Source organism: Odocoileus virginianus, chromosome 1 (genome assembly GCF_023699985.2).
Source record: "Odocoileus virginianus isolate 20LAN1187 ecotype Illinois chromosome 1, Ovbor_1.2, whole genome shotgun sequence".
NCBI lineage: Eukaryota > Metazoa > Chordata > Mammalia > Artiodactyla > Cervidae > Odocoileus > Odocoileus virginianus.
In genome coordinates, this window is record NC_069674.1 from 71,512,879 (window position 1) to 71,538,577 (window position 25,699).

A 25,699-nucleotide genomic window follows, 5' to 3' on the forward strand; every position below is an offset into this window, starting at 1 on the left:
GGCTAGGACCGGCGGGGCGGGCTTGGGGGCGTGGCAAGCGGGCGCGGCTCAGCTCGGTGTAGCCCCGGGGATCTAGCCGCTGCGCGGGGCCGCGCGTCTGGGTGGCGGCGGGGGCGCGCCCGTGGAGAGTGGCGGCTGCGGTTGCTAGTCGGGAGGGAGGGAAGGAGGAACCGGGAAGGGGTTGGGGGGGGGGCAGGGCGATCGGAGAGCCGTGTTCCTAAGGCGGTGGCTGCGTCTCCGACGGAGCAGGAGCAGGGCGGGGAAGGAGGATGGAGCAAGCTGGGGGTTGGGGTTGGCGCTAGCCGCTGCGGCTCGGCTACTACTGTGTGAGAGTGGCTGCTCCTGGAAGTTGTAGGATCGGGAGCCGGGCTGGTGCCGCCGGTGCCGCCGGTGCCGCCGCTGCCTTGGGCGGTAGGGAGGAGCAGGGAGCGTCAGGGGTCGGGAAAGACGGGACGGGTAGGGGGGGCGAGCTGGGGAAGACTGAGCGGGCTCTGCGCCGGGCGGGCGGGCGGCGGGGGGGCCAGAGACCGCAGCCGGGGGGACGCGGGAGGATGGAGCAAGTGGAGATCCTGAGGAAATTCATCCAGAGGGTTCAGGCCATGAAGAGTCCGGACCACAATGGGGAGGACAACTTCGCCCGGGACTTCATGGTGAGTCCCTCCCCTTGCTGTTGCCTCCTCTCACCGGCATCCGAGCCTACTGCCGCCTCGCCCGCCCGGCCCGGCCGCCAGCGCTTTGTGTGCGGCTGTAAGGAGACGGGCGGAGGGGGCGCGCGCCAACCCCAAGGGCCCGGGTGGATTCGGAGGCTGGGAGGTGAGATCGCCCCTCGTCCTCCTTTCCTCTCGTCCTGCGATCGCGGCCCCTTCCACCCGCGTCTCGACGCGAAGAGAGAGGCCGCTGGCCAAGCCCGCACTCAGCGCCGCCGCCCGCGACCACCTATTGTTTCTCGGGCTGGGAGCGGGAGGCGAATGAGGTGCAGGCCGGTGGGCTCTTCTCTTCTCCCCATCCAGTCTGCTCCTCCTGGGAGGGTCGAGGCAGGAAGGAGAGCGGATAGCGCCGGACTGAGGAACGGGGCTACTAAGGTTGCATTTAACTCGTGGGGTCCCTTTGCTCAATCTGGTCTCAAAAGAGGGCAAGGTAGGACTTTTTGCTCTTTCTGGGTTCGCAGTATTATCTCCAGTGCTAGAAAAAGGATAGTCCATAGGAAATCTCGTGGTATGTTCGATTTCCATTTACTGCCGTCCTGTCTCTTGTCTCTTGAGACCCAGGTTTTAGATGGTGTAGGGGGTCAACGTGATTTGAGGTGGAGGGGTAAGTGTGTGTAGAGGCAGGGCGTGGGGTGGAGGGTGCGTGGTTATCCTGAAGGAAGCCTACTTCAGACTCCCTAGGGCATACTGCCGAAGGCGGAGGGGATGTGACTATCACTTCCTATCCGGGGTGGGGGTGGGGAACTTGGGAACAATAGTCCTGGTGGGGCGGAGGCGACTGTACGGGCTGAAGCCCTGAACTGGGAGATAACCTTCGTAGTCTCCCCACCCCCCTTCCGACATCCCCCTCCCCCTTCCGCCCTTTGCTTGTACTGGCGGGCTGGAGAGGAGGTTAAAAGTCTTGGTCGTGGAATTGCTCTCGAGCCATCACTACGAGGGGGTCAGATCCGAAGGCGTGGGACCAGAAGTCGACTTCCTCCGTTGCCACCCCCCCTCCTTTATTTTTCTGCTGGACAATGTTCCCTTTAGGGTTGTTTCTCGGCTTAGGAGGCGGTGGTTGCGGCGCTGCTCCTACGGATATTGCGCAAGACTGGGGCGTTGGAAACCCTGGAGGTCTGGGGAATGGAAAAGGAAGTGGGACTTTGGGAAGTGGTTGCTCCTTAGTCTTGGCGGTGTTTGGAAATGGGAAATAAGCTAGGGAAAATTTTGCTTCTGGGCAAGATTCACCTTCAGGAGTAGTCACCTAACTCTGAAATTCTGGATTGTGAAAAGGATACACAGTTAATGTGTATAAAAATGAGTCGCAAACATTGGTAGTTTTTGTTTCAAAGTACAGTTTAATTGTTTACAAGGTGCAGGTGAAATGACTTTTCGCACTGAAATACGAAACACTTTTCACATTTTAAAGAGACTTCGGTCTAGTAAAACTTTAGCGTTAAAATTCTTAACCCTTAACTTTACTCAGTGTCATAACAGTTGAGCTTTGTGATTCTCGCCTCCCTAAACCAATAATAGAAGATAGGAGTTTGGTTTTGTTAGTATCTTTTGAAAGTGTGAAAAATGTTGATTAAATAATTTATGGTTTATTTTAAACATTTCCTCTTGGTACTTGGCCCATGTACTACCCCCCCCCCCCAATTACCCTTTTAACTGAAAAAGACGTTTCCTTCTTCCTATTGGGAATTTTGCATGTGTTAGGTATCTTTGAAATGATATCACAGTAATTGGACAGAGTTCCCCTTTTATTACTTTCTAGCAAACATAAAATAAAATATTTACTTAGATTTAAAATGTTTAAAACTAGTTTTATACAGTCTTACTTTGGTTGTGGAAGGAGAGGTGTGTGAGCCCTGTCCACTTGGCGTGTTGGTCCTCTTGTTCTCTATGGGCATATCCTGTCAGGAAAGGGCATTGTTTGGTGATGCAGGCCATCAGGACAAGTGCCCAGTCTCTGAACTCCTGTACAGGGGAAGTAGCCTTCGGGTTCATGCTTTGGGGATGAGTCAGGGATTCCTATTAGAGATTTCATTTCTCCAGGACTAAATGAGTTTCCTTTTTCTTCCCTAATACCTAGGGATAGCTAGGTGATTCTGCATTTAAGATTTGATGACTAAGGCTGTTCTTTTACAGTGCTTGCTTTTTTTATTCTGTGACTTGATAAGCAATAGCTATAATTAAGTCTGCTAGTTAATGCCTCTTTTTCTCTTGACTAGAAAGCTGGAGGAAAACTTTGTCCCTTCTGCCACAAAAAGAAAATATATAGGCTAATAGATTCTTCTAATAATAAGTTCTTCTGTTATTCTTAAATTCTGACATGGGTTAAAAATTCATTTTTAAATTTTTAGCATTTGAGAACTGAGCCTTAGGGAGAATCTAGCTGTTATCACCCTATTCAGTTATAAAGTGATAATGTTCATTGTTTCAAATTTGGAAATTCTAGAACAGTAATTAAGAATGCCTTACTTTTAGGCAAGTGGAATAGGCATTCATACTGTGGTCTTTCCATTATTCTGTTCAGTCTTCTTATAGTCCCATCACCCAGAGGCTATCTTTGTTAATGTCTTTATTGCTTCTCTGTGACCATACTACATGTGCCATTTAATATTCTTAGGGTTTTTTCCAACTTATTTTAGGTGTTTTTCCTTTGTAAAAATAATTTTAGGTGGCTATACAATATTTCACCTAGCCACTGTCATATAGCTTAATCATTTTCTTATAGTTGAAAGCTTAGGCCGCTGATTTTCTGCTATTGTGTGTCATTATTCTGTGGAGAACTTGAGCAGAGAATTTCTTTATTTTGAATTATTGCATATCTTCCAGTGGTGTTGGAAGTACTAGATAAAAGGATGTAAATATCTTATATATGTAAATGCATAACTTTTTGAAGTTGCATCACTTTTTACAACTAACGGTAACATACGAGTGTTCATATAATAATCTTGGATCTTTGATAATTTGAGGTTGAAAAATAGTGTTGTTTTAATTTGAATATCTCAATGACTAGTAAAGGTAGAGACTTTTCTGCCTGTCATTATTCTGTGAGTTGTCTATTCCTGGCATTGGCCTTTTGTGTGCCCCATCCTGTGAAAGAGGAGAATACTAAGGTATTGAGATGGTGTAAACTATAGCACCAAAATGATTTCAGGTTGATGGTTAAACCGATAATCTGTGTCAGATCTAGAACTTGATCACAACTATCTCAACTTTATGAAATTGCAGATAGTGATCATGAGAAGTAAATATGTACATAGGGTGATGCCCATTTATGTTTGACATGTGTGGGTTTTACTACCATCTCTGCCATTGTTTAGTTTTCTGACCTTGGCCACTTGCAAGAAAATGAATTGACCGAGTTCTCTCAACTTTAAAAGAAGATAAATGCTGCCTACTTCACAAGACTGAAATATGGGACTGATATTTAGGATCTTCATCTAACGAACGATTGTGCTGTCTTCAGTATTCTCAAATGGCTGACTTATGTAGTCAGTTACATATAACTAGAGATAGAAGAATAAAGAAAATGAGATAGAAGGAGAAAGATGTCTGGGCTTTTGTTTTTCAGTAATTTTCTTCTGCTTTTTAAAGCTTTGTCATGTATAATTAAAGTATTGAAACAAGAAGTAAATTTATTATAATCAGGCTAAAGTTTATGTGATATACACTAGAATATTTAAAAATTGTAAAAGATGGCAGTAAAGCTGCAAATCAGTTATGGCAGTTTCAGTTTAAAAACCCATTCTCGTTGTACTTATGAAGATAAAAACAATACTTTAGTAAGTAGAGCCAGTGGAGTATTTCAAAAACAGGATGCAGCAGAGGTGTGAATTACAGTACTTTTGTGAAACATGAAGGAGAAGATTTATGGATTTTTTTTTAAGGCTAAACAGGCATTATAGCAAGCATTCCTCAGTTAAAATGCCATTTAGACTAACTGATATTTTAATCTAAATTTATCAATCACAGGTCACTGCAGAAGTACCTTAGTAGTTATGCATTCAAGGAATTTATTATATAAAACCATCTGCTCTACGAATAGTAATCTTGACAGAACTGCTCAAAGCAACCAATTTGCTTGCTTTGTTATGATTAAATAATTGTTATATTGTTTTTATCTTACTACAGTAGTGTTTGTGATGTTATAAATTAAGTAGAAAGAAGATTAACATTTTTTATCCCTTCTATTTGTTAAACACTGTGCCATATATTTTACACTGTGTCTTATCTGCTGTTTATGAGGTGGCTATAACCTAAATTTTAGAGATAAGGAAACGCACTCTGAGAAGTAAGGTATCTTTCTTGACTTCAAAACCTGATCTTTTTATCCTCCAGAATGCATCCTAGCTAGGTTCCTTTGGACCTGGCTGGGACTTGGCAGGTAGTGGAGGGTGCATTTCCATGCGGAAGGATAGGGGTTTTGAAGTTAAGCATGTTTAGAGAGTGGTAGATAATCTGCTATAACTAATGTAGCAGTTCTCACATATTTTGATCTCAGGAGTCTTACATTCTCAAAATTACTGAGGACTCCAAAGAGGTAGGTTTGTTTGTTTTTACTGTATTAGAAATTAAAAGATACTTTAAAAAATAATTTACTTTAAAATAATGCTGATAAAACCATTCCATACATACACTGTATTTTATAACAAATGATTTTTCGAAAAAATTGCTGGTGGAAAGAAGCATTATTTTTATACTTTTGCAAATTTTTTTTTTTACTGTCTGGCTTAATAGAAGAGATCTGGATTCTCATATCTATTGCATTCATACTGATACAGTGTCATATTTCACAGCATCAAGTGTCATGTATCTAGAAAAATCCAGTGTACACTCCTAAGGAGAATGAACATGATAAAAATATTGTACTAAAGTCTGTGCATTTGTATATTTGCAGGTGAGGAAGCATAACTTAGAAAAGAGTTTTAACCTCATAAATTCTTTAAAATGGTCTAGGTGTGGGCCATCTCTGGACCATATTTTGAGAACCAGTGAAACAATGGTATTAGCATGGTAAAGGCTAATGGGATGCTGAGAAAGCCAGTAAGGGATCAGGTTGTAAAGGTTCTTGAATCTGTGCTGTATTTTATTCTATAGATCAGTAACAGTAATTTTGAGCAGTTTATACACTACAGGTCTCAGTGTTATAGGGAAAGTAAGCAGTCATTTGACAGATTTGTGTTGCAGAAAGTTGATTCTGATGGATGAATAGATGACCAGATGAAGGAGAGCATTTTTGAAGTTGTTGAAATATAGGAAGTGAGATATGATGGCCTCAGCCAAACTTAAGACAGTGGGACAGAGAATATACAAAAGATCTGATAAGGATTAAGAAAGAAGTCTTCATGACTCACTAGATGTGAGCAGTGAAGGAGAGAGGAATATTGTAGTATGACTCTAGAGTTTCTGGCTTGGTATGCTGTCACCCAAGTTGGAAGGTTCCATTTGGTAGGGTAAGGAGGAAGGAAGGACAAAAGGCAGAGGCGACCAGGGAGAAGATGGTTGGAAGAAGCTTCAGAATTAAAGAGAATGAGTTTAGTTTTGGACACATTAAAACTGAGGTGCCTATGAGACATCTTGGAGAAATGTAGAGCTCAGGAGAGCTAATGGGACAGAATTAAAGCATGTAAGAGGTATTTGAAAGCATGAGAGTCATGAACTCATTCAGACAAGTGTATGGTGTGGCCAACCTAAGGTTGAAAAGCAACAACATTTGAAGAGCAGCCTCTAAATGAAAATATTGGTGATTACTCCTGGGTAGGTGTGGTCAAAGAGGAAGGAAAGAAACCTAGAGGATGTCAGAAAAGCCTGGGAGAGTTTCAGGGAAGACATTGCCAAAGTCATATAATTCTGGGAGGACCGGTAAGGTGAGCTTAAGAAAGCACCAATTCTGTTTGCTAAACAGGAGTGATTTGGTGACTTAGAAAAAGCAGTTTCGAATTGGGGTATGGGATAAAGCCAGATTATCATAGGCTGAAGAGGAAATAGCTGAAGTAGTATAAATTCCTTCCATTTACTTTAGCATTCTGAATGTAGATGGCTGATGCCAGAGGAAGACACAGATCCCCTCCTGCTTTCTGCTTTAAAAAAAAAAAATTAGATAGGGACAGCACTTTTCATACATGTATTTCTTACCTATATGTATATCTTTTGGTAAAATGATTGCTATTTAAGTATAACTTTAAAAGACAAATGGTGGCTCTGTGATAAAGAATCTGCCTGCCAGTGCAGGAGATGTGGGTTCGATCCGTGGGTTGGCAGGATTCCCGGAAGTAGGAAATGGCAACCAGCTCCAGTATTCTTACCTGGGAAATCCCATGGACAGAGGATCCTGGCGGGCTACAACCCACAGAGTAACGAAACAGTTGGACGCGAATGAGCACACACATAAAAATACAGATAACAAGAACTTGTCAAATAAGACTTCTAAAGCTTTGATTTAAGGTGTGAATTTGATTTGCTAAAAAATGGAAGAGGAAAGATTGAAAGCCTGGTAAGATCTTATGCTGCACACACTAGATAGTATTAAAAATTTCATTGTTTGTTAAACTGTTCAATATTGTGGTTTGTAGTGTTTTAAAAATTAATAACAGCTTTATTGAGATATAATTTATTTAGCATAAAATTCGTTCATTTTAAGTTGTGCAATTTAATCGTTTTTAGTATCTTCACAAAAATGTGCAGTCGTTACCACAGTCAATTTTTATTAGCCCAGAAAGAAACCCCATACCCATTAGTAGTCATTCCTCCCACCCTCTCTCCTCTTCGCAGACCTCGGCAGCCACTAATCTACCTTCTGTCTCCATAGATTTGACTCATCCAGATATTTCATATGAATGGAATCATAATATGTGGTGTTTTGAGACTGACCCTATTGACTTAACATGTTTTCAAGATTCATCTGTGTTGTTGCGTGGTCAGAAAGACTTCTTCCTGTTTTATGACTGAGTAATTTTCTGTTGTATGGATATATCACATTTTGTTCACCCATTCAATTCTTGATAGACATTTGAGTTGTTTCCACTTTTGGAATTTTTTGTATTGTATAATACATGAAATATAATACATTTTGTATTATTTTATGAATGCTGCTACTGTGAACCTATACAAGTTTTTGTTAGGATATCTGTTTTTGATTATCTTGGATATATACCTATAGTACCTTTAACATTTTGAGGGAACTGACAGATTGTTATCCATAGCTGCTGTACATTTTATGGTTTTACCAGGAAAATGCAGGTTTTCCATTCCCACTAATTTCTTTACATCCTTACCAATACTTATTATTGTCTGTCTGTCTGTCTTATAGCTGCTGCCAAGTCGCTAAGAGGGTGTAAAGTTCTATTTTGTGGTTGGCTTGTAGGTATATCTCAGTAAGCTTATATAAATGGTATGGTATGTCTAAAATGTCTTTAAAGCTAGAATGATAGGCAGTATTTTGCAGTCCAAGCATTTGAGCTAATCTTAGTCCTTTTCCATTGCCACTGGTTTAGTTAAGATTCTTACTCTGATGAGTGTCCACCCAAATGTATTTATCTTTTAACTAACTTCACAATTGGAAGTGAACTTTTAAGTAACTTTCCAGAAATGGCTCACTGAGCTAGCACACTAAAAATTTACCTGAATGGGAGGGGGGATCGGGATGGGGAATACATGTAAATCCATGGCTGATTCATGTCAATGTATGACAAAAACCACTGCAATATTGTAATTAGCCTCCAACCAATAAAAATAAATGGAAAAGTAAATAAATAAAAATTTACCTGAAGTGTTAATTCTCAAGGTTGTTTTACGAATTTACTTTTAGAATGTTGTTAGCTTTTTTCCCGTCAGTATTTGACATTTAATTTGGAAAAGGGTTTTGAAAGATTGAAACTGAAAGTAAGATATTAACATTTAGATAGATTAAAATTTTTTGTTCATATGTTAAACACTTCTGAGTTTCTATAATACTCAGGTCATTAGATTCATAAACATTTACATTTCTGACTTCCCCAGACTGAAAGCCTCAAAGGCTAGAGACTGGGACTTACTTATCTCTGTATCCCCAGTGCTTAATGTAGTGCCTGGCATTTAGGCATTAATGGCGTCGCATGAGCAGAAGCTGTGGCGAGCTTAACGCTGTAAGACAGATTTATTCTTCAGGTGGATTCTTCAAGTGGTCCAAGAGGCCTGTCTCTTAGACAGCATGTGAGTTACTTTTTCCTCCATCTGCCTACAGGCATGCTTGTACAAATGTTTTTATTTTCAGTACCCAAGAAAAAAGAGGAAAATAAAAGATAAAGTACTGGAGTGAATTTAGTAAAACTTTGAAAACTTTAAAAAGTATGTATTTATTAATTGCAGTATCTTCTACATAAATGTGGAAAATAGTGTGGTACATATTTTTCTCTGGACACTGGTTGCTCTCATAAGGACTGAGGGAAGCACTTAAAGTAACTGCCTGTGTATCCTCCACTCCATGACTCATACTCTGGGTATATTATCATAGACTATTAATTTAAATAAAATGTCCATTTTTAACTTCTGGTTTTAGATTTCGTTAAGAAAATCCAGATACCAGTTCACTGGCCTCTCTTCAAGAGTAGCGGTATCTTGTAAGTTGTAGGTGTCTCAGGAGTGATTACAGCAATAGCTCTTGTTCTCTCCTGGCCTGTAGTTTCTTGCCTCATGTAATTCCTTCCATATATCATGCTCACTTTCCTAAAATACTGCTTTCAAGTGCTGGCATCTGTAGGATAATGGAACGTATACTGGTTTTAAAATCAGATGTGGGTTTGTGTCCCACTATTTGCTGCCTACTTTTGTTTTCTTTAATATTTATATAGAACCGTATTGGAAACATGGTTTTATTTTTATCACAGAAAAATGTGACTTCACAGGAAACCTCAAGGCTCCTTTCGATGATCATTGAAAGTATTGGAATTTTAAATGCCTAAGGCATCTCAAAGCATTAAACCCAAGCTCCGCTTTTCTTCTAACTGTATTTATATGTCCATCTTACAAATTTCCCTTCCTCCTACTCCCTACCCCTTTTTTGTAGTTTCTGTCCTGGTTTAGAATCACAGGCCAATAGGATGAAGTTTGTACTTCTTAACCTGGCCTTCCAGAGCCTTACCAGTCTCTCATCCTCTCCAGTGTTAGACTCGGGCACTCTTCAGCGTCCTTTCTTTCCTCTGGAATGAGCTGTTTCTCATCCTTGAAAAATGCTTATCTGTGTTTGTACTGCTGAACATATTTTTCTGCTTTCTTAGAAAACTTTCCTTCTATTTTATAGTCCAGTACTTTGAAGATCAGGACATTTAGAATAACTTGACCACATTCACCCAGAACTCAGAAGCAAGAATCGTAATTAACTCTCACTTTCTGAGATAAATCTATTAGTCCAGTTTATCTTAAAGCACTTGTTCTCCTTTGCAGATTTGAATTTTAATACCGTGGAGAAAAAGCCTTTCATTAGATTTAAATTGAAGACTTGTTAAGGCAAGTCCGGTGATAAACGCACTTGTTCTAAATCACTAGTCTTCCAAACAAGAATTGAACCCCTCTCCCAGCATTTCATATTTCCTGTAGTATTTAATTTTTTTAGATTCATGCATTCAAACCTTGACAGTTACCTCCTTCCCTGTGAAATAACACAGATATGGTTTCCATTTGTATGAGATTAGAATGTCAGTGAACTGGTTTATGGCAGATATAAGTAGTTGTTCCCTAAAAGCTTTTCCTAGAGGATGTGGAATGTAGCTCATGTTAATCTCAGAGGCTTTGGGATGTATGCTAATACCTACATTTCCTGTAATAACTGTTATTAGTTGTACTCTACATTTGAAAAGCTGTTTAACAACATTTGAGTAGTTATGCTGGTCGGCTCTGAAGAAATGCAAAAATTCAGGTCTGTCATGATTCCTACCATCCACTCACTACACCCTAGGCACTGTGTTTAGAACTGGCAGCTGAAAATATGACAGTTGTTTCCCTTAAGAAATTTACTGGCTGTGAATATACTTGTGAGAAGCAGCAAGAAGTGTTCCTGGGAGCAGTGGACGGGCTGCAGGGGGTCTGTGAACCCTTTCAAATTATACTTCATGTTTTGTGTGTAAACCTGTTGGGAGAGAGGTGAAGGTTCTTAGATTCTCAAGGGTTCCAAAAAATCTTAGAAACTCTAGACTAGTAGAAAGATAACCAGCTTTGGAACCATACAGTAATTTCTGTCCTGGCCCTGTTATCCACATAGGCAGGTTATGTAGGGAAATTGGGGCTATAATACTTATCTAGAAGGACCAAGATAATGTATATTTAAAGCTTCTAATGTAGTACATAGAAGGTACTCAATAGTAGTTTAAGATGTGTTATTACTCTAAGGGAAGTGTATTCAAGATTAAAACCATAGCGGGAGGAGAGCCTAAATCTGCCTGACGAGAACATGGACAGCTTTAGCACGGGGCCACATTTGACTTGGCTCTTGAAGGGAGAGTTTGTCAGGTGGACTAGGATAAAAGGCATTTCAAAGATAGAAAACAAACAGCGTTTGCAAAGACACGGAGATAAGAACTGTGGGTTTTAGATGAGAGGAACAGGGTGGCTGGCAGTGTAAAAAAATAAGCAAAGCCGATATAACCAAATAAACAGGAAGAGATTCCCAAAGCGAGGACAGCCTAAATGCTGAGTATGAGATGCCTATAGTACTGGCCTCAGCATTCCTGAATGTTTTGGTGAGAAGTGTTTTGATGTCTCATGATTGTGGCATAGTTATTTACTCTTAGTTACAATGGTATGGTTTGGTTGTTATGAAGGATCTTTTAAAAATGGAGTTCCACAAAGCCAGTGTTTTTTAATCTGGTAATTTTACCTTATCCCAGGTATATGATGTTGTACTCTCAGTTTATATAGTTATTAATTGGCCAGATAAGTGATTTTCGTTAGCTTCTGTTAAAAATGCTTTGTAAAAAAAATTACATTAAAAAAGAGTCTATAGATCCTCAGCAAATTATTTATAGTGGCAAGCCTCTGTTTAGTGTAGATTTCTCAGTATATTTGAGCTTTCTAGGTGATGACTGAGATCTTGAGACAACATATTTGGGATGACAACTATAGTGAGAATGGAAAAAGTCAACTCCCATTCTATAAAAGTGTGGAGAGTAGCTTTTTCTGGACACCTTCTCCCCTCATTGTAAATAAGTCATAGACCCTTTGATGTTAAAGGAAACATGAATGGTATTTGGAAACTAAGGAACTTGTTACAGGTTTTACAGTTAGGAGTTTCCAGAGCTGTTTGTCCCAAGTTATCATAGCAGATGTTTTTTCTGTAGCATGATGTTGCTGAGACAAACAGTTGTCTTATTATTATTTAGGGAAGAAGTTAATAAAAGGAAAAAAGTGGGGCATAAATATCCAGAAAATTATAGAAAAATTCTTTATTGGTATAGATTTTTGGTTGTAGCCTACTTGCAAACCCGTTTGCGTGCTAAGTCGCTTCAGTTGTGTATGACCCTTTGCAACCCCATGGATTGTAGCCTGCAGACTCCTCTGTCCATAGGATTCTCCAGGCAAGAATATTGGAGTGGATTGCCATTTCCTTCTCCAAGAAACCAGTTTAATTGGGGGGAAAAATATATATATATGTGTGTGTGTGTATATACATATATATATATATATGTATATACACTGCCCTTGAGTATTCTACTTAACTGCTTTAAGGACAGGAACCAAGAAATGGGAGCCATCTATAACCTGGGTGACTATTTCAACTCTTTGTGGTTCTCCATATTTATCCGTTTCTCCATCTAGAGCTGCTTGGACACTTGTCTTTGTTTCTCTGTGCACCTGCTTTACTCTTAGCTCTCCATATTCGACTTTCACTACATGTGCTGTTGAATAAAGGCATCTCTTAAGTGATCTAACCTGTGTTCCTCAGTTTATCTCTGTTTAGAGAAGAGCTCAGAATAATTAGAATTGCTGTCTCACCTTCACATTCCTGAAATTCACATCCCATCAGTCAACCTGCTTCCAGTGAGATGGGTACTATGGGTAGCATAAATGTGTGAAGTTGACCAGGATAGGGAGTTTGTTCAGATGTGATTGGTAGGGACTTTTCTTAGTGAAAGAAAGTTATAGTTTCTTAACTTAACTAGACTGGCAGCCCAAGGTGTATCTAATACAAAAACCTTTGAAGCAAAACTGGGGGGGAAAATGAGCTTCTATTTTAAGGTTTCAGTCCCAAGTAAACTCCACCCACCTTCTTTCAGAGAAGGGACAAAGAAGCACAGAGTTCTTATGATGTGAGAGAACACTGTTGGCTCTGGCAGAGCATAATTTCACATATACAGTACATACTAAACCTTAAACTGTGTAGAAACTATAAAAGTAAGATCATCTGTAAGCTGCATATTTATGGTACATAAGATTTAAGCTACAATTTTCAGTGTTAAAATATGAAACCAGAACATTACCTTCTAGATGAAAGTGTAATTCTAAAGATCAGTTTTATCAGATTATTATATCTAGTCATTTATTATTCTCTCTCTAAATATACATGTGAAATTTATCACTATCTGAAAGATTAATATATTTTCTTCCCAGTAAGATTTTGCATGAATAAATCTAAATATAGTTAGATTCATCTAAAATTTAAATACTTTAATACTGTGTATTGCCTGGTTGTCAGTGCGTCTGTCTCTGTGCTGTCTGTCTGCCTGACTTTGTACCTCTGTCTTGTCTTCAGCTACTCTGTCCACTGGCCTGTCTGTGCCAAAGATTCATTAATGGGTGTTAGAGGTAGATTTGGATGTACTGTATAATTCAGAAATTTCCTGTAATTTATGCCTAGTTGTTTATAATTCTTTACTTCTAGTGCTGCAAATAGGTTATAAATGCCAAGGAGGAACATAGTGCAGGTAGCTACTAATATTAGGATTTTGCAACTATATGAAGAAATTGAATATGTTTAAATGTTTATCTCTAAACCTATTCACTGGCATTATTAGATGTTGAACAAAATAACAAATGTTATTTTTTCATAACTGTATAATTTAGGTAGTAGAAAATTAATCATTAAGGTAAGAAATACAGTTTTAATGTTTAATATGCCAGATGGTTTTATCTTTTCATTTTATGGAAAAGGAAAAAGGATAGGTATTGTAATAGTTCAAAAGCTAGAAACAGAAATACTTTGTGTGAAAAAGAGCATTCAAAGAAGTTATTCTTAATTATAAGAGATATGCTTAAACTAAGTTTTCTTGAATGGGAGATTAAGGGCACTGGCTGACTACTTTCTTGGCCTCTTCTTTCCTAGATGATGAAATGTCATTATACCTAGTTTTTCACCTACCTCTTTAGTCTCCCTCCTCTATTATTGGCTCAGATACAGCATATTTCCTGTTTTTTGTGCTGTTAGGTCTTAAGAGAAATAGAACCAAATACTTGAATATTTAAAAAATAGAAAATAATCTTACAAATCTTATGAAATATTACAGTGACATGAATTCTAATGTTGCTTATTAAGAGTCTCAGACAATAACAAAACATTGATATTTTCTCATACTCTACATTCTTACTATGGCTGGTGGATTCTTTTTAAAGTATTTCTGGAAAATGCAATTTAATCTAAACCAGAAGTATAAGATGAATATTTAACCAGCACATTTAATTTTCCCTTTGTTGCTTTATTATATGCAAGTTTTTATATTGTTTACAAGCCATGTTTTGTGTGCATATATTGTTTATGCCATATCTAATATTTTGAAGTATGTTCTAAGTACTCTTACATTCTGTTGGCCAAGGCAAGTTATAATGCCACCTCAACCTCAAAGTTTCAGGAAATAGATTATACCCTTTACCTTGGAAGGACTACAAAGTCCTGTGCAGTTTTAATATAGGAAGAGCTGAAAAACAGGTTTTTAATATGATAAATCTACGGCTTCCCTGGTGGCTCAGAGGTTAAAGCATCTGCCTGCAATGCGGGAGACCTGGGTTCGATCCCTGGGTCGGGAAGATCCCCTGGAGAAGGAAATGGCAACCCACTCCAGTATTCTTGCCGGGAGAATCCCATGGATGGAGGAGCCTGGTGGGCTACAGTCCACAGGGTTGCAAAGAGTCAGACACGACTGAGCGACTTCACTTTCGCTTTCACGACTATGACAAGTGTAGGAGATATTATTATTACATAAAGTAGTTAAGACATAGAACCGGAACTTGAAATAAGGAGAAAGCCATGCATTTATCTGGGAGAAGAGTATTCCAGACAGAAAGAGCTTTAAGTGCCCAAGTATCTGAGTTAAGAGTGTGTTGGGATATCAAGGAAGCTAGTGTGCTTGAGCAGGATGAGGAGGAGAGTAGGAGCAGATTTAGTAGATTTGCGATAGTGTTGGGAGTTACGGCAAACCATCCAGGTTCTTGTAGGTCATTGTTAGAACTTGGGTTTTTACTCTAAATGACATGAGTTTACTTTTGGGTATGATGGGCTTTTCCACTGTAGCTCAGTGGTAGAGAATCTGCGTGCAGTGCAGGAGACACTGGTTTGATCCCTGAGTCAGGAAGGTCCCTTGGAAAAGGAAATGGCCATCCACTCCAGTATTCTTACCTGAAAGTCTCATGGACAGAGGAGCCTGGCGGGCTACAGTCGATGGGGTCACAAAGCGCTGGACACCACTGAGTGACTAAGCAAGCACAGGGAACACCAATTTGTAGAATTATTAACTAAACAAGCACAGTCAAAAAGAACATTTACAGAAATAACTAATATAGTAGAGCTGTTAGTGATTCCTAAGTATTAAGACATACTTAATAAACAAGGAATTGCTTAAAAATACTTTGAACTTTTAGAATAAATACTTAATCAGTTTTCCACAGTAGAAGTAGTAAAAGTAGATTTAGAGGAAATGTTCTAGGTAGCAGAGTATTTATAATTTAAATAATAAGTGTTTGATTATAGAGGATATGCTCTAAAATAATGTACTCCCAGAGATTGTCAGTGTAACTACACAACACTGGAGGTAGTAGTTATGACAGGAGGTTTTGTATGACTCAGAGAAATCAAGCTGACAGTGAAGTGCCAAGTCACCCTAATGGCCTCACTTCAGTTCAGTTCAGTTGCTCAGTCGTGTCCAACTCTTTGCGACCCCATGGACTGCAGTACGCCAGGCTTCCCTGTTTGCCACCAACTCCTGGAGTTTACCCAGACTCACGTCTATGGAGTTGGTGATACCATCCAACCATCTCATCCTCTGTCGTCCCCTTCTCCTCCCTCTTTCAGTCATTTCCAGCATCAGGGTCTTTTCAAATGAGTCAGTTCTTTGCATCAGGTGGCCAGAGTATTGGAGTTTCAGCTTCAGCATCAGTCCTTCCAGTGAATATTCTGGACTGATTTCCTCTAGGATGGACTAGTTGGATCTTTTTGCTCTCCAAGGGACTCTCAAGAGTCTTCTCCAACACAGCAGTTCAGTTATTCGGCACTCAGCTTTCTTTATAATCCAACTCTCACATCCATACATTACTACTGGAAAAACCAAAGCTTTGACTAGATGGACATTTGTTGGCGAAGTAATATCTCTGTTTTTTAATATGCTGTCTAGATTGGTCATAACTTTTTTTCCAAGAAGCAAGCGTCTTTTAATTTCATGGCGACAGTCACCTTCTGCAGTGATTTTGGAGCCCAAGAAAATCAAGTCTGTCACTGTTTTCCATTGTTTCCACATCTGTTTGCCATGAAGTGATAGGACCAGACACCTAATGGCCTCAGCACTAGAAATTAGCTAGTACCTAAGAATAGTTACTTTACAAAGTGAGGCAAGAGAAGACTCCTTTGCCTGAGACTTCCCTTTGTAGTCTAAAATAGTAGCTGAATTGCAAGAGTGTTTCATTTTATTTTCAAATAAGTAAGTTCAAAAAGGTCCATCATATTTGGGTAAACTTTTTTTTAATATAATAGTTCTCTAAATGAGTGAGTATGCCATGTAAAGAGACTGGTGAAACATTTAGGGACAAAGCCTATCTGAGTAGAGTGCTTTTTCTCCTGACTTGTATTTAAAGCACAGATATTACAATAATAAATCTCAAATTTGACCTCACCAAAAAAATCTATAATATGAAAGGTAATGCAGAGATAAGTAGTGGATTAAGATAAAACACTTTAACACATTTAACAGCTGGAGGGTTATTATCTAAAATATAAGTAGCTTCTATGTCTAAATAAAAAGAATACTCCAATAGGAAAATTAAGAAATGCTAAGAAAATTAACAGAAGAAAAATGCAAATAATTACAAATAAGCATGGGGGAAAAATCACCAACCTATTCAATAATCAGAGAAATACAAATTATTTTAGCATTTACTTTGGAGACAGTTCCATCAGATCCCACCAAATTTGGTAAAATTAAAAATTGGTAATTATGGCAATTCATAAATTGATAATAGCAAATGTCAGCCAGGATAGAGAAAAACTAGCTTTTTAGATCTGTTCATAGGTAAGACTTTTTTTGGAAGGCAAGAAGCTTAACTTGGTTGATTACTTCAAAGGGGAGGTATATGGAGGAGGGGTGATTCCTTTTTCACTTATAATTATGTGCAGAAAAAGTTAACAACTCTGGGACTACTATTCTCAGAAAAGCCAGCTGGCAAGATTCGCCCTTGGTAGGTATCTGGGAATTTGGGCTTTTGAGAGGCTTCCCATCATTGAGAATGGCTCCCTTTGCTTTTACTGTACAAATATGTTGTTGTTTAGTCACTGAGTCGTGTCAGACTCTTTTGTGACCACATGAACTGTAGCCCACCAGGTCCTCTGTCCATGGGATTTCCCAGGCAAGAATACTGGAGTAGGTTGCCATTTTCTGCTCCAGAGGATCTTCCCGACCCAGGGGTTGAACCCAAGCTTCTTGCATCCCCTGCATTAGCAAGCGGATTCTTTACCACTGTGTCATCTGGGAAACTGTGTGTATACACAGGCACACATATATACCTCATCCCAGACTCTGGATAGGTTTTTATGTGTGTGTATTAACACCCATTTACACCTTTTCCCCCTTGGTGGTGAAAGATTGAAAACTTTCTTTGGTGACATTGTAGGTAATAAAATAAAGAAACAAATCAAAAAGCAAGTGTTTTCAGGTATGTTATTTAGGACAAGGGGCTTATTACTTTTATTTCTTTTTAAGTTTATTTTTAACTGGATGGTGATTGCTTTACAATACTGTGTTGGTTTCTGCCATACATCAGTGAATTAGCCATAGGTATATATGTGTCCCCGCCCTCTTGAAGCTCCCTCTGGTCTCTCACCCCATCCTCCTACTCGAGCTTGTCACAGAGCACCTGGTTGAGCTCCCTGAGGCATACAGCAGATTCCTACACCTATTTGTTTTACACGTGGTAATGCATGTTTCCATGACCCTTCCCCCACTGTGTCCGCAAATCTGCTCTCTATTTCTTTGTCTCCATTGCTGTCCTTCAAATAGGTTCATCAGTACCATCTTTCTAGATCCCATATATATGTGTTAATATACAATATTTGTTGTTTTCTTTCTGACTTCACTCTGTGTAATTAAGGCTCTAGATTCATTCACCTCATTAGCACTGACTTAAATGCATTCCTTTTTATAGCCAAGTAACACTCTATTATATGTATGTACCACAGCTTCTTTATCTGTCAGTGGACATCTAGGTTTGCTTCCATGTCCTGGCTATTGTAAATAGAGCTGCAGTGAACATTGGGATACATACGTCTTTTTCATTTATGATTTTCTCAGGATATATGACCAATAGTGGGATCATTGGGTCATATGATAGTTTTATTCCTAGTTTTTTAAGGTATCTCTATACTGTCCTCTATAGTGGGTGTATCAATTTATATTCCCACCAACAGTGCAAGTGGGTTGCCTTTTTTCCACATCTTCTCCAGCATTTATTGTTGTAGATGTTTTGATGATGGCCGTTCTGACATGTGTGAGGTGATATGTCATTGTAGTTTTGATTTGCATTTCTCTAATAATGAGTGATCATTAGCATCTTTTCATGTGTTTATTAGCCATCTGTCTTCTTTGGTGAAATGTCTTGTGATGGAACTTCTGCCTGCTTTTTTGAATTGGATTGCTTGTTTTTCCGATATTGTGTTGCATGAGCTCCTTGTATATTTTGGAAATTAATCCTTTATCAGTTGGGCTGCTCAGGTGGCACTAATGGTAAACAACCTGCCTGCCAATTCAGGAGACTCGGGAGACACAGGTTCAATCCCTGGGCTGGGAAGATCCCCTGGAGAAGGAAATGGCAACCCTCTCCAGTATTCTTGCCTGGGAAATCCCACGGACAGAGGAGCTTGGTGGGCTATACAGTCCTTGGGGTTGCAAAGAGTCGGACATGACTGAGCACACACACACATACACTTTTTATCAGTTGTTTCATTTGCTGATCTTTTCTCTGATTTTAAGGGTTGTCTTTTCATCTTGTTTATAGTTTCCTTTACTGTGCAAAATCTTTAAATTTAATTAGGTCCTACTTGCTTAGTTTTGTTTTTACTTCCATTACTCTAGGTCATAGAGGATCTTGCTCTGATTTACGTCATGGAATGTTCTGCCTGTGTTTTCCTCTAAGAGTTTTATAGTTTCTGACCTTACATTTAGATCTTTAATCCATTTTGACTTTATCTTTGTGTATGGTGTTAGGAAGTGTTCTAATTTCATTCTTTTACACAGTTGTTCAGTTTCCCCAGCACCACTTATTGAAGAGACTGTCTTTTCTCCATTGTGTATTTTTGCCGCCGTTGTCAAAGATAAGTTACTCATAGGTATATGGGTTTATCTCTGGACTTTCTATCTTATTCCATTTAAATAATTACTTTAAATTACACTTCATTTTTTTATCAGTTTCATATATCAGTATAATGGTAAACACCACAGATGAAATTTCAAGTAGCATTTTAATTTTATTTATTTATGACTGTGCTGGCTCTTCATCGCTGCATGGGCTTTTCTCCAGGCGTGGCAGACGGGAGCTCCTCTAGTTGTAGTGTGTGGGCTTCTCCTTACAGTGGCTTCTCTCGTTGCTGAGCCCAGGCTCTAGGCGTGCGGGCTTCAGTAGCTGTGGCTCGCGGACTCTGAAGCACAAGTTCCGTAGTTGTGGTTCGAGGGTGGATTCTTTACCAGTGAGCCACCAGGGAAGTCCCTCAAGTAGCATTTTAAATGTATACTCTCCAGTTATACAGACTATATTATCTCAACCTACTGAACTGAGTAAGTTATAAGTGTGATAATAGGGTGCCAATTCATTGACTATGTGATGCTCTGAATATGGTTATTGGTGCCAGTTTTATTTAAAAGACTTGTCATATTTCATTGTATATGTGATACATGGAAGACCCTATGTATTGTGGAAGAATTAAAATAAATATAGGAGATTATCTTTGGCAGATAGAAAATTAAAATCTTGGGTGGCAGCGGTGGTAGTAGTGATGGGATAAAACTTATAAACAAATGATGGATAGAAGAAGGAAAGAAATATCTGACTAGGATCTACTTTTAGAATATATGCTACATAAGGGCAGGTTTATCTGTACCACCTAAAAGAATACCTGACACAGAGAGTAGGTTAGGAAAAAAATGATATAAGACATATCCTCATGAGGTGATAATTGAGTCTTACTTTTTCCTTTTATTATAAGTGCCCAGATCCAGTATGTCAACAAACAGAGAAAGTGGTTTTCTTTTTCCCCCCGAAATATAGCAGTCAATTCACTAGTCAGTTCAGGTCAGTTCAGTTGCTCAGTTGTGTCCAACTCTGTGACCCCATGGACTGCAGCACACCAGGGCACCTTGTCTATCACCAGCTCCTGGAGTTTACTCAAACTGATGTCCATTGAGTCTGTGATGCCATCCAACCCTCTCATCTTCTGTCGTCCCCTTCAATCTTTCCCAGCATCAGGGTCTTTTCAAATGAATCAGTCCTTTGCATCAGGTAGCCGAAGTATTGGAGTTTCAGCTTCAACATCAGTCCTTCCAATGAATATTCTGGATTGATTTCCTTTAGGATGGACTGGTTGGATCTCCTTGCTATCCAAGGGACTCTCAAGAGTCTTCTCCAACACAGCAGTTAAGTTCTTCAGCACTCAGCTTTCTTTATAGTCCAACTCTCACATCCATACATGACTAGTGAAAAAACCATAGCCTTGACTAGACGGACCTTGTTGGCATTGTCTCTGCTTTTTAATATGCTGTCTAGGTTGGTCATAACTTTTCTTCCAAGGAGTAAGCGTCTTTTAATTTCATGGCTGCAGTCACCATCTGCAGTGATTTTGGAGCCCCCCAAAATAATCTATTTGCCATGAAGTGATGGGACTGGATGCCATGATCTTAGTTTTCTGAATGTTGAGCTTTAAGCCTGCCTTTTCACTCTCTTTGTTCTCTGTCGTCAAGAGGCTCTTTAGTGCTTCACTTTCTGCCATAAGGTTGGTGTCACCTGCATATCTGAGCTTACTGGCAATCTTGAGTCCAGCATGTGCTTCCTCCAGCCCAGCGTTTCTCATGATGTACTCTGCATATAAGTTAAATAAGCAGGGTGACATTATACAGCCTTGACGTACTCCTTTTCCTATTTGGAACCAGTCTGTTGTTCCATGACCAGTTCTAACTGTTGCTATCTGACCTGCATACAGGTTTCTCAAGAGGCAGGTTAGGTGGTCTGGTACTCCCATCTGTTTCAGAATTTACTACAGTTTATTGTTATCCACACAGTCGAAAGCTTTGGCATAGTCAGTAAAGTAGAAATAGATGTTTTTCCTGGAACCCTCTTGCTTTTTCTATGAGCTAATGGGTGTTGGCAATTTGATCTCTGGTTCCTCTGCCTTTTCTAAAACCAGCTTGAACATCTGGAAGTCCCCAGTTCACAGATTGCTGAAGCCTGGCTTGAAGAATTTTGAGCATTACTTTACTAGCATGTGAGATGAGTGCAGTTGTGCAGTAGTTTGAGCATTCTTTGGCATTGCCTTTCTTTGGGATTAGAATGAAAACTGACCTTTACCAGTGTTGTGGTCACTGCTCAGTTTTCCAAATGTGCTGGCATATTGAGTGCAGCAGTTTCACAGCATTATCTTTTAGGACTTGAAATATCTCAGCTGGAATTCCATCACCTCCATTTAGCTTTGTGTGTAGTGATGCTTCCTAAGGCCCACTTGACTTCACATTCCAGGATGTCTGGCTCTAGGTGAGTGATCACAGCATTGTGATTTTCTGGGTCCTGAAGATCTTTTTTGTACAGTTCTTCTTTGTATTCTTACCACCTCTTCTTAATATCTTCTGCTTCTGTTAGATCCATACCATTTCTGTCCTTTATTGAGCCCATCTTTGCCTGAAATGTTCCCTTGGTATCTCTAATATTCTTGAAGAGATCTCTAGTCTTTCCCATTCTATTGTTTTCCTTGATTTCTTTCTACTGATCATTGAGGAAGGCTTTCTTATCTCTCCTTGCTATTCTTTGGAACTCTGCATTCAAATGGGTAGCTTTCCTTTGCTCCTTTGCTTTTGGCTTCTTTTCTTTTCACAGCTATTTGTAAGATCTCCTCAGACAGCCATTTTCCTTTTTTGCATTTTTTTTCTTGGGGATGGTGGATCCCTTCTCCTGTACAATGTCATGAACCTCCATCCGTAGTTCATAAGGCACTCTGTCTATCAGATCTAGTCCCTTAAATCTATTTCTCACTTCCACTGTATAATCGTAAGGGATTTGATTTAGGTCATACCTGAATGGTCAAATGGTTTTCCCTACTTTCTTCAGTTTAAGTCTGAATTTGGCAATAAGGTATTCATGATCTGAGCCACAGTCAGGTCCCGGTCAGTTTTTGCTGACCGTATGGAGCTTCTCCGTCTTTGGCTGCGAAGAATATAATCAATCTGATTTCAATGTTGACTATCTGGTGATGTTCATGTGTAAAATCTTCTCTTGTGTCGTTGGAAGAGGGTGTTTTCGTTCTCTTGGCAAAATGCTATTAGCCTTTGCCCTACTTCATTCTGTACTCCGAGGCCAAATTTGCCTGTTACTCCTGGTGTTTCTTGACTTCCTACTTTTGCATTCCAGTTCCCTATCGTAAACAAGACATCTTTTTTAGTTGTTAGTTCTAGAAGGTCCTGTAGGTCTTCATAGAACTGTTCAACTTCAGCTTCTTCAGCATTACTGGTCGGGGCATAGACTTGGATTACCATGATATTGAATGATTTGCCTTGGAAACGAACAGAGATCATTCTGTCATTGTTGAGATTGCATCCAAGCACTGCATTTTGGACTCTTGTTGACTATGATGGCTACTCCATTTCTTCTAAGAGATTCTTGCACACAGTAGTATGTATAATGGTCATCTGAGTTAAATTCACCCATTCCAGTTCATTTTAGTTTGCTGATTCCTAAAATGTCGATGTTCACTCTTGCCATCTCCTGTTTGAACACTTCCAATTTGTGTTGATTCATGGACCTAACATTCCAGGTTCCTATGCAGTATTGCTCTTTACAGTAGGAGGGGCGAATTTGCATTTAGAATCAAACCCCATTCCCGCCAGAGACGCTAAGAGGGTCAGACAAACCTTGTACACACCGGGACCCAGGGACCCCACAGAGACTGAGATAGAACTGTGTTTGAGCGTCTCCTGTGGAGCTCTGGGTGCATCAGGCTTGGGTATGGCATAAGCTCTCTGGGAGGAGGTCACCATTAACCCTACCATAGAGCTGCCAGAATTTACACAGGACTGGGAAATAGACTCTTGGAGGGCACAAACAGGACCTTGTGCACCAGCACCCAGGAGAAAGGAGCAGTGACCCCCACAGGAGACTGACCCAGACTTGCCTGTGAGTGTCCAGGAGTCTCCAGCTGAGGTGTGTGTCGGTGGTGGCCTGCTGCAGGGTTGGGGGCAGAGCGTAGCAGTACATGCATGGGACCTTTTGAAGGAGGTCACCATTATCTTCGTTACTTCCACCATAGTTTGGCCCCAGGTAAATAGCATGGAAGGAACACAGCTCCACCCATCAACAGAAAATTGGATTAAAGAATTACTGAAAATGGCCCCGCCCATCAGAACAAGACCCAATTTCCCCCTCAGTCAGTCTCTCCCATCGGTAAATTTCCATAAGCCTCTTATCCTTCTCCATCAGAGGGCAGGCAGACTGAAAACCACAATCACAGAAAACTAACCAATATAATCACATGGACCACAGCCTTGTCTAACTCAGTGAAACTGTGAGCCATGCCGTGTAGCACCACCTAAGAGGGGCGGGTCATGGTGGAGAGTTCTGACAAAATGTGGTCCACTGGAGAAGGGAATGACAAGCCACTTCAGTCTTCTTCCCTTGAGAACCCCATGAACAGTATGAAAAGGCAAAAATTCATTAGTAGAGCATAGCTACCTAACCTTACATGAATATTGTGTGACTTGGTAATCTGAGACACTTTAAAGGCACTTCCCAACAGCTAGCTTGTCCCTTTCCTATATTGGTTAGGGCATTTAATTTCTATTCAAACAACTACAGAGGGTTTCTTTGTTACTTTTTTTTTTAAAGAAGCTTTAATTGTGGTAAGTGTACAGTTTAGTAGTGCTAAGTATATTCACATTGTGGTGAAACCAATCTCTGGAACTCTTCATCTTGCAAAACCGGAACTCTATACCCATTAAACAACTAACTCCTATTGCCCTTCTCCAGTTAGCCCTTAGAAACTACCATTCTCCTTTCTATCTATATGAGTCTTCATACCTCATTTAAGTGGAATAAAAAGTATTTGTTCTTTTGTGGCTGGCTTATTTTATTTAATGTATTTTCATGTTTCATCCATGCTGCAGCATGTGTCAGAATTTCCTTCCTATTTAAGGTCAATTAGTATTTCATTGTATCTGTATACCATGTTCTGTTTATCCATTGGCCCCTCCATGGACAGCTGGATTGTTTTCACCTTTTGGCTATTGTGAATCATGTTGTTATGAACTTGAGTATACACATACCTGTCTCAGAGCCAGCTTTCAGTTACTTGGGGTATATATCCATAAGTGGACTTGTTGGATTCAAGTTTTAATTTTTTAAATTACTATGCTGTTTTCCACAGTGGCTACACCATTTTGCACTCCCACCAACAGTACACAGAGGTTATAGTTTCTACACATCCTCACCAACATTCGTTTTTTGCGGGAGGGGGGTGGCGTTTATTTGATAGTAGCTGTTGCACTGGTGAGGTGGCATCTCATTGTAGTTTTGATTTGTATTTCTATGCTGATTAGTGGTGTTGAGCATCTTTTCATATGCTTTTTATATATATTTTTGAGACGTATCTAAGTCCTTTGCCTCTTTTTAAATTGTGTATGTTTTTTTTTATTGAGTTGTAGGAGCCCTCTATATAGTGTTTCTATATATTCATCTTTTGCACAAAAAAGACAGTTTATGAAAATTTAACAGTCATAATAAAATAAAACTTGTGATTCATTTTCAAAGTAAAATTCTCATAACAGTTAATATGGACTCATAATTCAGTTTAATTAACAATTCTTAAAATCATCTGAAGTTTCAGTTATTATTTTTTCTACCAAGATTGCTATACACATTGACATTATCTTCTGCCTGTCTTAGTAAAGGTTTTACTAGAGGAAATATTAGTAAATTCTGTTCAGTGACTTTGACCATGGTTTTGAAAGTCATCAAAATGTCACATCTTTTATTTCAAATCTTGGGTTATTTTGATTCAAGGAATCTAAAATTAAGAAACACATTCTAGATTTTATTTGTAAATTATTTTTGTTGTGTATTTACTCTGTTACCGCAATTTGTTTTTATTTAAAATATTGCAGAAATCTTGATAATTGTATGTAGGTGGGTCTTAGTTTTTCATGATTTAAGTCTGGCTTTTTCTTTGAAGAGGAGTACTATTTATCTTTATTACAAAGAGATACGTGAAGACAAAATCCTGCCCATGGTAACTGGGTGGACATACCTTCACAGTAGTATAATCTGGCCTTTTCCAGACCAAGTCTAAAATAATGCCAGAATGAAACACT

General features: G+C 39.5%; 1 protein-coding gene across 2 annotated transcripts in view; it reads left to right on the top strand.

The window, feature by feature from the left end:
• The first annotated feature begins 486 nt into the window (after positions 1-486).
• PTPN12 (protein tyrosine phosphatase non-receptor type 12) overlaps positions 487-25,699 on the top strand; it is an 87,560-nt gene continuing 62,347 nt past the window's right edge. The window contains exon 1 of one of the 2 annotated variants that reach the window (XM_020880321.2): positions 487-650. In XM_020880321.2, the coding sequence (XP_020735980.2) occupies positions 552-650 (99 nt within the window). In that variant the 5' untranslated portion in view covers positions 487-551. Of the gene's footprint in view, positions 651-721; positions 814-25,699 lie in introns of those variants that run through there. The other variant, XM_070469796.1, reaches the window with a different exon arrangement.